General features: G+C 45.3%; 1 protein-coding gene across 1 annotated transcript in view; it reads right to left on the bottom strand.

The window, feature by feature from the left end:
• The window catches only part of Gna12 (G protein subunit alpha 12), an 83469-nt gene that overhangs the window by 33565 nt on the left and 36477 nt on the right, over positions 1 to 13427 (bottom strand). The window contains exon 2 of the mRNA XM_057764368.1: positions 1296 to 1511. Coding sequence (XP_057620351.1) covers positions 1296 to 1511 — 216 coding nt within the window. The remainder of the gene's footprint in view (positions 1 to 1295; positions 1512 to 13427) is intronic.

The raw sequence follows: 13427 nt of genomic DNA, 5'->3' as shown, positions 1-13427 counted from the left end.
AAATACAGGCAATCCATAGATGAACTGAAGACAACTTCAAATATACCCTAAGGAGAGCAGCTAAACCCTGACCTGTGAATAGTAAACACTGGCCTGTGTGTGGACAACAGGATCCCTCTCTAGCACCAGAAGCAGCACAACCAGTACAACTGCTATACTGCAAAGAGGCTGACGTCACTGTGTTTATCTGTAGATAAGTATACCTCATGACCCCATGATTACATTCTGAGGTAGACAACCTAGAGCCACCCCTGAGCGTATACACACCTGGAGAAAGATAAAGACGGTCACAGCCATCTCTGAGACAAAACATAGAAACTACAAAGAAAGACACCAATGAAAAGCAACAGTCTTTTTGTTTGCACAATGGTACAGTAGTCAGCAGTGAAAAGAAAACATGGAGAATAATCTGAATGAGGGAAAAAAGCAAGTTACAAAAGAAATTATGTCCTATGAAACCACTAATATAAGCTTAAAAACTGTTGAAAGCTCAAGATCATATTGATTAAAAATGAACTATTACAGCAACATCACCACAAAAGAAGGCTAGGGATGAAGGAGGTGGAACAGGATCCTGTGTACCTGGGGCAAAGACACAAGAAGTGTGTTGAGGTCCTGACATACCGTGACCACAGCAGTCAGCTGTGCATCTCCTGGTTACTGGACAGATCTAACACTTCTCTTTGAAAACTGACAGTTTTGCAGGACTGCTGGAAAAAAACCCCAAAGAAAACAAGCAAAATATCCCACATTTTTCGGCTGTAGCCTATGTCCTTAGCAGCTGAAATGGCTACAGTGATTAGCCTTTCTGAGACTTATAGATCCTCCGGTGGAGAGAACAAACCTGCAGAGACTGACTTGCAGAGGTCAGACAACTGCAAAGGGCATCACAGAACACCTATGACCTGTGGCTGCTGCACCTCCTCGGAGGGAAAGCTGCTTCAAGGGTACTGCTTTCCTACGAGGGCAAGGTAGCTCGAATGCTAGTCTGGACTATTGTAAGAACACTTTGCTCTTTGTGCCAAGAGTAGTGTGCTCTCCCTGGAACCATTGAGATGGCCAGGGCTCTGCTATGTGTTTTGTTTAATATTAGGGTTTGTAGTAGTGATAAAGCTCACTCCTGCTAATACATTTTTTCCCTCTTGTTTGATGGTCTTTCTACAAAACCTAGGCTGTCCTTGAGCTCAAGATCCTCCTGCCCCAGCATCCTGAGTGAGTGTGGGAACAACAGAGCTGGATTTGAAAGGAAATTCTAGGGGACAGGATTGTCACATAGAGGCTGAAGGCTCCCTCACCAGCTGGAACTCGCTCCTGCGGCTGAAGGCTTCCTTGATTCCGGAGTCCCTCCAGAGTGCACTCAGGGCTGGCACGTAGAGCTGGAAGGTGGCAGGCTCCACAGGCAGTCCTGCCTTGTTCTCAAAGGCCATCAGAAACATCCCGTGCTTCTCGTTCTCAGAGTGCTGCCAGGGAATGCCAAGCTTGTCACGTGCGTCCACAAGCACCCTCGAGCCCTGGAAGGAGGTGAGAAGGGAAAGGAAGTTTAATTGTGTGCTCTGAGCCCACAGTGGAGAACTTTAGCACTGTCTATCACAGACAGGAAACTCATAAGCCATCAAGTTTGCAGTCAGTGCATGTCTCCTCATTTGTCTGAGCATGAATGTCTCGATTCCCAGGACCAAAGCTAGTCATCTGGGAGATTGTCTTCACTATTAATCAATGAGGAGGCCCAGCCTTCTGTGGGCAGCACCACCCTGGGCAAGTGGTCCTGGGCTGTATTAGAAAGCTAGCTGAATGAGCCAGAGAGGGAACCAGCAAGCCATGTTCCTTCATAGTTTCTGCTTCCAGTTCCTGCTCTGACTTGCTCAATGATGAACTGTGACCTTGTACAGGATGAAATAAACCCTTTCTTCCCTGGATTGCTTTTAAATGAGAGTGTTTTACGCAGTAGTGGAAAGGAAACTAGAACAACAGCCTTTATCTCCAGGTGGCGGTTCATGTGCAGTGTCTCCTTCCCCTCCTGTGAAAGCACTGGGAGAGGGATGCTGGATGGATGGGGGAGCACACGTTTAGCCACACTGTCCTAGGACTGTCAACTCCTATCAAGATACATCTGCCTGTTCCAACTCAGAATAGACAGGAAGTCATGCATACAGGGCAGTGAGTGACCCTGAGACAGGAAAACATGGAGCTGACATGAGCTGAGCCTACCCCTGGCAGGAGCCAAGGCCCCAGATGTACTGCTACACTGTGCTGCTGGCAGAAACTGCTTTCGGTTCTTTTGCTTGTTTCCTCACAGTGAGTGCTTCTCTGCCCTTTTCTCCCCTTACAGACAGGGTCAAGGGGATGGAGGAACCTAAATAAAACAGTGCTAGGGGACGCCTGGCCCAGAAAAACTACATCTAAGTGGAGGCTCCTGGTCACCCTCTCAGATCACTCAGCTCTCTCTGAATAGTTAGTTCTGTGTAGAGTAGTACAGACATCAATAAGACAATGGTAGGAAAGACCTCCCAGTTCAGGGCAGTCTGTTTGCCCTGCTGCCTGCCAGTCTACGTATCACCAGCTCCACTACTTCTTACGTGGTATTTTATCCTTTTTTATTGTTTTATGTGTGTGGTGTATGTGCATAAGGGTGCACCTGCCTGTGCTTTCGTGTGGAGGCCAGATGGAGATATCTAGTATCTTGCTCTGTTGCTCTCTACCTTATTCCTTTATCACAATAAACCTGGAAGGCTGGCAGGCAGTAAGCCCCGAATCCCACTGTCTCCATCCTAACAGGGCTGCAGTTATAGGTCCACATGACCATGCCTAATTTTTATGTACTGCAGTGGATTCAACTCAGATCTTCACACATGCACTACAAGAGCTCTTTCTCACCAAGTCAACTCTCCAAAGCTACTCATTTTATCTGTCTGTCTGTCTGTCTGTCTGTCTACCTACCTACCTACCTACCTATGAGACAAGGATTCATACAGTACAGGCTGGCTTTGAATTGTGTAGCCAAGGCTGGCCTTGATCTCTTGGTCTTCCCACCTCCACAGCCCGAGTGCTGTGATGACAGGTGTGCACTACCCCATCCCACATACTTACCCTTAAAAAAAAAATAACAGCCTTATTGTGATATAATGTATGTTGCCCATGTAAAGTGCATGGCTCCATGGTTTTAGCTGTCCCTTATCCTAAAATACATCACCCTAACCACAAGGCAGGCCCTCATCAGCTGTACCTTCTACACAGTTCAAGTGCAGCCTTCCACTCTTGCCTCAATCCATTGAGGCAATGTAGTGATACCTCAGTCTTCTCTGGAGGTCTAAATGATAAGAACGTCTGGCAGAGGTGCCGTCCCCTCGGAGTTGGGGTGATCTCACTCACATCATTCACTAACAATGGGAGGAAACATTTAAAAAAACACACAGCTGACAATGGAGTTGTGCTTAGAATTAATTTATAAAGAACTCAAACCTGGGGTGCTGAGATAGCTCAGCAGGCAAAGAAGCTGATTGCCAAACCTGACAACCTGCGTTCAATCCTATAGACCCACACGAAAGAATCAACTCCCTCAAGCTGTCTTTTAACTGCCGCACATGTGCATCACACACACACAGAGGAGAGAGATGTAAGAACATCCAAATTCAATAGTTTCTAATCTAGTTAGAAAATGAGTGAAGGACATCAAGAGATTTCAGCAAAGAGCAGGCAGTCAGTGATTCAACAGGTGAAGGAGAGGCCCACATGCCTACAATGGTCACAGACTGAAAAAGTAGAGCAAGGCCTTGACTGAAGACACACCCATTTACGCAGGGACGATCCAGTACTGTGTGAGGGTGAGAGTACTGGAAGATTCAGAAGCATTTTGGAAAACTAAACACATTATACAGCTCAGGGACCTTCCTCTTAAGCATTCATCCCAGAGAAATAAAAACTTATTCACAAAAACTTCACAAGAATGTTAATATGGTATGGAGGGTGGAATGTTCACACCATGGACTACTACTCAGTAATAAAAAGGAATAGGCAGTGATGGGGTGTGGTTCAGGGGTTGAGTGTTTTCTTAGCATGCAGAAGGCCCTGTGTTCCGTCTTTGGTACTGCAAGTAAAAATGCAATGGGTTTAGCTCTGCAACCAATGGTCATAGCAACCTGTAAGGATTTCATGTGCAATACTCCAAATAAAGAGTGCCAGTCTGAAAAGATCAAATTACACAACAGTTTGTGTGTTATTTCTTCCCCCCTTCAACCTCCTATAAGATGTTCTTGAAGTAATAATGTAAAGGCGGGCAGTGCACGGCAGTTGTGGAGGTTGGTGATGGGAGGAAGGGATGATGATGACAAGGGATAGCACAGGACCTCTGTGATCCCGGCTGTGATGGTCATGCACACCGTACCCATGTCCATTTCCTGGCTCTGCTATTGTACTATAATTATGTGTGTCACAACAGTGGAGAACGCTGGCTGACACTGCTCAGACTAGCTTGGTAGCCTCCTGCAAACCTATCATTATTTCAAATAAAAAGGCTTCAGAAAGTTCACCAGCAACCAGAGCAGTTTATGTTTCAATGATGATGAAGGGGACGGGAACTAGAGAAGACAGAGGAAAGAGCAGGAAAAGGCAAGGCTCCTGAGGTTCTGAAGCCCCTAACAGGAGCTGGGTCTTCAGCAGATACTGAGTGTGACCACCGGGACTCACTTGGGGCCAGTGTCTGAGCAAGTCCCCCACTCTCCTGCCTCACTGCTCTCAGCTGGCTGCTGCCTTTGAGGCCTTCCCACCTTCTGCTTTCTCATATCACACTATCTCATTTCTGCCTTCCCTGAAAGACAAAAGCCTAAAGGTTGTGAATGATAGAGAGGTCATTCCTACTCTGTACATTATGTACAACAAAACTTAATCTGAGTATGCAGAGTCCCATTTGTTGAAACCAGAAGGAGGTCCCCTGTCCTGTTAGGCAGTGGCAGCCTGAGCCTGGCAAAGACAGCCGGGATAGGATTTCAGCCTCCACATGGCCTGGATCAGAAAGCCAACCCACTCAACAGATGACATGGGCAGCCCTGTTGTGTTACTCTGTGGCATCGGGCCTTGTTTTGCTTTTGGAGACAGGGTCTTGTGACAAAGCCCAGGATGGATTTGAACCCTCAGAGATCCTCTTGCCTCTTCCTCCCAAGTGTCTACTACAAAGTATTTTTCAGGTGTTATTTTCATATAATAATTTAGCTTTACTGAGGGTTTGACTTTACTCAATGAAATCTAAAACCCAAGCCAGATTGTAATGGTATACACTGTTAGCACTTGGGAGGCTGAGGCAAGAAGATCAAGTTCAAGGACAGTCTAGGCAATTTAGGGGTTAAATCCTGTCTCAAGAAACAAATGTACAAACACAAAAGAGATGGACAGTTCTCAAAAACAATCATTTTTCTATAGCAGAAACAAAGACTGTGCCCACACAGACTCAAATCTCTATAGATCATTTATTAAGACTTTCCCCAGCACCAGGAATCAGGCCTTCTGCAGTGCTGAGAGGGACACTGGCTGGGCTTACAATGTGCTTGCAGGGGCCTGTGAGATGGCCCAGCTGGTAAGAGTACTTGCCACCAAGCCTGATGACCTGAGTTCAAACCCTGGATTCACAAGGTGACTCCTGCAAGTTGTCTTGTGACCTCCACATGTGTGCTATGTTACAAATATTTGAACAAGTAAGAGTGTACACACACAATTAAAAGAAAACTTAGGAAAAAAAAAAAAGAACTGAGAGTTACCAGTGTCTTAAAAGTAAGATACTATGCCGGGTGGTGGTGGTGCATGCCTTTAATCCCAGCACTTGGGAGGTAGAGGCAGGTAGATCTCTGTGAGTTTGAGGCCAGCCTGGTCTACAAAGTGAGTTCCAGGACAGCCAGGACTGTTATACAGAGAAACCCTGTCTCAAAAAACCAAAACCAAAACCAACCTAAAAGTAAAGACACTAGCCTGGGCGTGGTGGTACAAGTTTCTAATTCCAGAATTGGGAAGACAGAGGCAGGATGATCGAGTTAAGGCTTACCTGGGCTACATGGATGTGTGTGGGTGCTGCACAGTCTAACACTATGACAATGTCTCCTACCCTCTTTTAAAGCAAAAGATCAATTTCCTAAATAAGAAAGCAAAGAAAACCTAAAAACTGGAACACACCTAAAGAAGACAAACAGACAGACAGACAGACAGACAGACAGAAAGCAGGCAGGCAGAAGTCTACAGACTGGATTCTCTAATAGCTGGGAGGAAAGCCCCGTTCCCAGGGACTGTTACTGCACATTTAATCTGTTGACAACCGCACATTTCGGTCAGTTGTGAAAACATAAATAAGGTCGTAAGCAGTTTGATGACTTCATCTCAGAACAACGGAGCACTTTAAACTGTTCAAAGGACATCTTTAAGACAGCTTATAAATCTAGCCATTTAAATGTCCAGTTGAGAACAGAGCCCCTGTCTAATGGAGAGATGGATTTTGGGTGTTTTAGTTTGACTCTTTTTTTCAGACGAGGACCCAAAGTTGAAAACTCTGGTCTCATTTTGCTAGGTTAGTCCCTGGTCACCCAGTCTTCTTAGAGCAGTGACTCCTGACTGAAGTCTTCCCACAAAACACACTAAAACCTTGCTAGATACTAGAGGCTAGCAGGGAGATTTGGCTATGGTGGTGCACAGAGGACATGTTGGGTTTGAATACGCTTTCACAGCGCATGTGCACTTGGAATACTGTTGGTTAAAAACCCACAAGGGTTGAGTGGCTAGCTGTTGGCCACCATCCAAATCAACGAGAGGCTGCCAGAAATGTAAACAGGATGCGTTTCTGTAAGTTGATGAATCCGGCAGGCAGAGACAGTGCCTCTCAGTTTCTCTCTGGAACCAGAACCAGGGTTGTTCACATTTTAAAGCCCAGAGAGATGAGAAAGAAAAGTAAAGGCAGCCAGTGCACCCCAGTCACCCATTGACGATGAGAAGGTGGATGGCACCCCTGCCCCTGGCGGTTCTGTCTGCTACCTCTCTCTGGGACACACAAGCACATTATTCTGCTAGGAAAGCCACCCACTGAGTTCTACCAGCAGCCCGAAGCAAAGAACAGTGCCAGGCAATGGGAAAAGATCCAAAAGGCTAGAATGTGGCTCCTGCTCCCAGGGTGTGTTCAAAGATTCTCAGAGCAGCACAGAGCAGGGCCATCAGATGGAGTTTAGAGATAATGCTACAAAGGAAGGTCAGAACAATGAAGGGGTAGCCAGTAATGTCACTGATGTGGGAGGTGTGGTTTAAAGACAGACGATGGGCCAGCTAAGATCTCTGGAACTTCTTTGGTAAGAAACAGGAACAAACAAAGGTTCTGGAAAAGAGACATGAGGCCTAGCTGCACCTCCAGATTTATGTAGAGTAGGGTCTTGCAAGAAGAAGGAACAGAAGGCAGAGCAGTCACAGAGAGTGGTCAACTGCTCCAACTAGGAGCCAAACAAAGGAGAGGGGCAAACCCTAAAAGAACACAGAGCAAGCCGGGAAGCAGTGGGGTGATGTGTGGGTGAGATTTTGGCAAACTTAAATTAGTGGGTCAGTGGGAAATTCCAAGTGAAATTTTCAGAAAATAGATGGACCCAGAGATCAAACTGGGCTTTGTTGGGTGAGGTAGCACATGCCTGTGATCCCCACACCGGGGAGGTTGGAGATAGAAAGACCAGGCTATATAACAAAGTGGGTGTCAGCCTGGAATACATGAGACCTTCAAAAACAACTACAAACCCCCTAAAACAGACATAACAACCTTCTGGGTTTAGGATATGGAAAGAAAGAGGACATCACCATAGATCTTCAACTGCCCAGAAAACAGTTTTCTGAAAGGCAAAGAAGGGGAAAAGAGGGCTTCCAACATCTGCCCAGGTTTCCTCAGTTCTCCTAGTGCAGTGCATGCAAAATTGGGTGAGAGCTCAAACTCCGGCATTTAGAGGCTTCCTAAAACCACCACCTGCGGCCACTCACAGCCAAGTCCCTTCTTGCCTGTTCTCCCAGGTGTCAGCCCAGAAACCCTGGAATCTTCTAAACATTTTGCCAAATGTTATAAAGAAAAACACCGAGGGGAAAGAAGGCTTTCCTGTTAATGTGCTTAGCCCTGACAAGCAAGGATAAACAAACAGCCCTACCACTCCAGCCCCATGTGCTCATTCCATGTTTTCTGATTCAAGCCAGTAAAATAATCTCCATGGTATTTTAAAGGAAGGAAATAGCATGTAATAGTAAATATTGGAATAAATTGTACATAGGGAAGGTGCTTCATACAATTTTTGCTCAAAATAAAATAGCCACATTATCATAAGGAGCACAAAACCTGAAGGAATACATCCAAGTGCTCTGTGTGTGTGTGTGTGTGTGTGTGTGTGTGTGTATGTCTGCCTGTCTATCTCTGCAGGCTGAGTTGTGTAATACATTCTTCTGTCAAGTACCACAGGGGCTGGCCCTTGCTGGTGCCCACTGTATCAACCCATTAGGTTTAGGGGTAGGTTTTGGTTTTTTTTTTTTGGATTTTCGAGACAGCATTTCTCCGTAGCTTTTTGGTTCCTGTCCTGCTATCCTTCTTCCCAAAACCTACCCCTAAACCGGGCGGTGGTGGCACACACCTTTAATCCCAGCACTTGGGAGGCAGAGGCAGGCGGATCTCTGTGAGTTGGAGACCAGCCTGGTCTACAAGAGCTAGTTCCAGGACAGGCTCCAAAACCACAGAGAAACCCTGTCTCAACCCCCCCCAAATATATATATATGCATATATATTTGATGCTTCTGACAAGTAGTGCTAAGATACATTCCAAAAAAGATGCAACATTTACAGATTGCTACTTTTTAATTGCCCTTTAATTTTCACAAATTGTTTTTATCAATCTTTTTTACTGAAACTGTCCTTCACCAATACCTTTGTAGCTATCTTTGAAGCACAGGTCAGAAAACCACAGCAGAAATGAAAATTTAGCAGGTTCACTGACTCTATTCAGACAGTAGTTAAGCAGAAAACGCAGAAAAGGAACAGATATTTGGGTTCCATCCATCAGATAGACGTTCACATTCAACCCTTATACCGGCAGTGAGTAGCCATTCCTAAGTAATAAAGTAATAAAGTGCTAAGGTCTCTACTTAGTAATCAAAAATGTCTAGTGTTCTGAGGTCCAGCCAATACTTCCCAGAGAACCATCATGCCAGGGCATAAAGTGAAATTAAAAACATTCAGTTTGAGTACAGGAGAGCCTTGAATTTGATGGGCAAGCTAACATGACTGTTTATGTGAAACATTGACACATTAAAATAAAGTATAAGGGAAAATGGCTTGCTCATGGTCCCTGTTCCTTGCCTCTAGAACTATCTAGCATGGAGTGGGGAAGGTGGATGTACTGCCAGGCAGCTATGGAGCCCCAAGTTCCAGGCCCAGCTCTGCAAAAACCAATCTGATATGACCCAAGTGACTAAAGAAAAACTGACAGAAGATAAAATGATTATCAGAGAAAATAAACTCAATGGTAACATAAACATCAGCAAAAATGTACTTTGGCACGTCAGTAAATTTAGGATCAGCACTAAGTGGCCTCTTGTTGAACTGTCACACTGAGCATTTCAAGTTAAGTGGCAGGTTTCAGACATAAACAGACTTGGGAGAGTGTGGCTGCTTGGCTCCTAGGGAAAAAACTCAGGGGAACATAGCACTGCTTTGGCCATGGAGGAATCACTGTCATAATTAGATGGAAGAGGACTGTTGAACCCCACATTCCACCCCAGCACCCCAGAGCCTGAAAACACTAGGATCTCGAGTTCAAGGCCAGTTTGGGCTATAGAGTGGGGCCCTGTCTCACACTACCCTCCCTCATCTACTTTGGTATTTTTATGGCTGTTTCCTTCATCTTAGAAGTTGAGCAGTAATTCAGGCACCTGCCTTCCATGGACTGGATGGTACCAGTCTAGATAGCTGAGAACAAAAATTTTAAGCTGCACTTAATTAGCACTCTGAAAGGGCAGAGTTGGTCCCTGCAGTTCCAACATCTGTTTCAGGAATCTGCTGATGCATTTTCTTTCCACTCAGTCCCTCCTCCCATCTTTACAGTGATTTCCAATTTTCTGCACACCTCAGTCCATGGAAGGCTCAGGCTGGGCTCCATTTGAAAGTCTAGGTCCCTGCCATCAGTATGTGTTTGTAAGAATCACTCCAGGGCTCTCTGTAGATTGCCAAAAACAGCTGCCAAGAGACCGGCTGGCCCCCAAAGCCTGTGCCTCCCCTGCAGGCTGGCCATGGTCCAAGAGAGATCCCAGTACTCAAGTTAGGCCCCTTGTAGGTTGGTATAATGAGACTACATGTATTTAGAGAGTTTCAGTGGTAACAGGTGGAGGAACATGTCCCCCAGTGTCCTGTATCCCGCTGTCAGCAAATGCTGTCCCTTGACTACTATTACAGTCTCAGCTAGATGGCTGCAGGTCTTCTGACTGGTGTCCTTTTATCTACATTTATCCCATCAGTCTACTCTCAAAACCAGCAGCCAGTCAGTTGATTAAACCAAGTCAGCTGAGATCAGTGATTTGTTCAAATCCTCACAAGGGCCACCACTGGATTCAGAGTAAAAGCAGAGGTCCTTACAAACATCTTAGAGACCTGCATGGGTCAGCCTGTGACTTCTGACCCTATTTCCTTCACTTATTCCTGTGGCCTGCTCTACTCCAGCCTCAAAGGTCTCTGTTTCTGCCTAGGGGCCTTAGCACTCTTCTGGTACCCGAAGGGTAAGCCCCTGTCCATCTTTCACACACCTTTGTTTTTCTCTTTAGCGAACACACGTTAGATTACTCATTTATCTTGGTTACTATCTCTCCCTTATTCCCTTACTGGAATGTCAGCCCTAGGAGGGCAGGATTGTTCGCCATGTTTCCTTCCATGTCCCTTGGCCGGACATACAGCAGATGCCCCTGTGAGAGGAAGAATGAAAGATTTCTTGGGGTCATCACTTACAAAACAATAGTGAACACCCTTCTGTCTCAGAGGCTACAGAGAGGAACACCTGAAGCTGTCATTCTTGAGACAGTCATCATGTAGCTCAGGCTGGTGCTGGGATCCTAGGAGTGCACCACCACACTTCAGTTATTCTCCATTCTTTACATGAATAGATGTGCATTACACTACCATTCCCCAGCAGGAGACAAATAAGATACCATTAGCCAGTTTCCATAGGGAGGTCCATGACATGAGGCACGCTCATCAATGAGGTTAAAAATGCATAGTGGCTCATCCTGATAAAAAAAAATAATAAAAAGGCTGTATAATTATCATAATTATCTTTAAATTCTTTTGTTGGTGGTAGTGGTGATTTTTTTTCACCCCCGCTTGAAACAGGGTTTCTCTGTATAGTCCTGATTGTCCTGGAACTTGCTTTGTAGACCAGGCTAGCCTCCAACTTACAGAGATCCGCTTGTCTCTGCCTCCCAGAGTTCTGGATTAAAGGCGTGCATCACCACCTAGCTTAAATTCTTTTTAGCAAATACGTCCTTTTCATGTGTCAATGACAAAAGAAAAAAGCCAACTGACAGAAGAGTTCAACTAAAAAGCTTGGTTTACTGACGTGAATATAGATCTGCAAAGGACGGGTGGCACTGGCAGAAGAGCTTTCCCATCTGTTTCACTTGTTTTCGAAGTATACAGTTGTTTTTCTGGCTAATAAGCACAGGAACCTGGGGCCCAGTCTACTGAGAAACATTCTGCTGCTTAGAAGGAGTCTTCCTGGGAGGGAAGGGCATTCTGAGGAAGCATCAACTTAATGGTGATTTTCCAGGGTTCTCCATTTCTCTCTTTGAGCTACAGTAAAATACAACAGGCTGGGTGGCCTGCAGAGAGCAGAAATGTAATTCTCACTTCTGGGAGTGGGGATCTTAGACCAAGCACCAGCTGAGCCACTCAGAGGTCAGGGATGCTTTCTGGTTTGTAAGTGAGGCCTTCTGTTTCCTCATGGGGTAGAGGGGTGGAAGCTCTCTGGAACCCCCTTTTTAAGGCTTCCAATCCCATTCAGGAGGACTTTGTGCTAGTGACCTGATCATTATCACCCAAAGGCCGTGTCTATTAAAACTACTACTTTGGGGTGGAATTTTAGTATGTGGGAGGGTAGGGAACCTTCAGACCACAGCAACATAGATAGATGAAATAACAACAGAAGTCGTAATACTACAACTATCAGCAATAGTGTGTCTTTTAGGGGCAACTTAGGTTTGCGGTGTCTGCAGTGCATGTATGTGTGTAAGGATGTGTGTGGGTACATTTACCTGTGCATGTGTGTGTGGAGATGAGAGGTCAGTATCAGGTATCTTCCTCAATGGCTTCTTTATTTTATTTACTTATATATTTTTTTGAGACAGGGTCTCACTATATGGTCCTAGCTTGCCTGCAACTCACTATGTAGAACAGGCTGACCTTGAACTCAAAAGTGCCTCTGCCTCTCAGGTGCCTGGCCTACAATTTAATTTTTGAAGATTTATTTTTATTTTATAAGTGTAAATGTATGTAAGTATTTTGTGTGTGCATGTGTTTATCTTTTTTTAAAATTAATTAATTAATTTATTTATTAAAGATTTCTGCCTCCTCCCTGCCACCACTTCCCATTTCCCTCCCCCTCCCCCAATCGAGTCCCCCTCCCTCATCAGCCCGAAGAGCAATCAGGGTTCCCTGACCTGTGGGAAGTCCAAGGACCACCCACCTCCATCCCGGTCTAGTAAGGTGAGCATCCAAACTGCCTAGGCTCCCACAAAGCCAGTAGGTGCAGTAGGATAAAAAACCCATTGCCATTGTTCTTGAGTACTCAGTAGTCCTCATTGTCCGCTATATTCAGCGAGTCTGGTTTTATCCCATGCTTTTTCAGACCCAGGCCAGCTGGCCTTGGTGAGTTCCCGATAGAACATCCCCATTGTCTCAGTGTGTGGGTGCACCCCTCGCGGTCCTGAGTTTCTTGCTCGTGCTCTCTCTCCTTCTGCTCCTGATTTGGACCTTGAGATTTCTGTCCGGTGCTCCAATGTGGGTCTCTGTCTCTGTCTCCTTTCATCGCCTGATGAAGTTTAATATTCAGGAGGATGCCTATATGTTTTTCTTTGGGTTCACCTTCTTATTTAGCTTCCCTAGGATCACGAATTATAGGCTCAATGTCCTTTATTTATGGTTAGAAACCAATATGAGTGAGTACATCCCATGTTCCTCTTTTTGGATCTGGCTTACCTCACTCAGGATAGTGTTTTCTATTTCCGTCCATTTGTATGCAAAATTCAAGAAGTCATTGTTTTTTACTGCTGAGTAGTACTCTAATAAGTATATATTCCATACTTTCTTCATCCATTCTTCCATTGAAGGGCATCTAGGTTGTTTCCAGGTTCTGGCTATTACAAACAATGCTGCTATGAACATAGTTGAGCATATACTTTTG

This window comes from Chionomys nivalis, chromosome 3 (assembly GCF_950005125.1).
Source record: "Chionomys nivalis chromosome 3, mChiNiv1.1, whole genome shotgun sequence".
NCBI lineage: Eukaryota > Metazoa > Chordata > Mammalia > Rodentia > Cricetidae > Chionomys > Chionomys nivalis.
The sequence above is the reverse complement of the archived record's forward strand: the minus strand, read 5'-3'. Positions and strand labels throughout refer to the sequence as shown.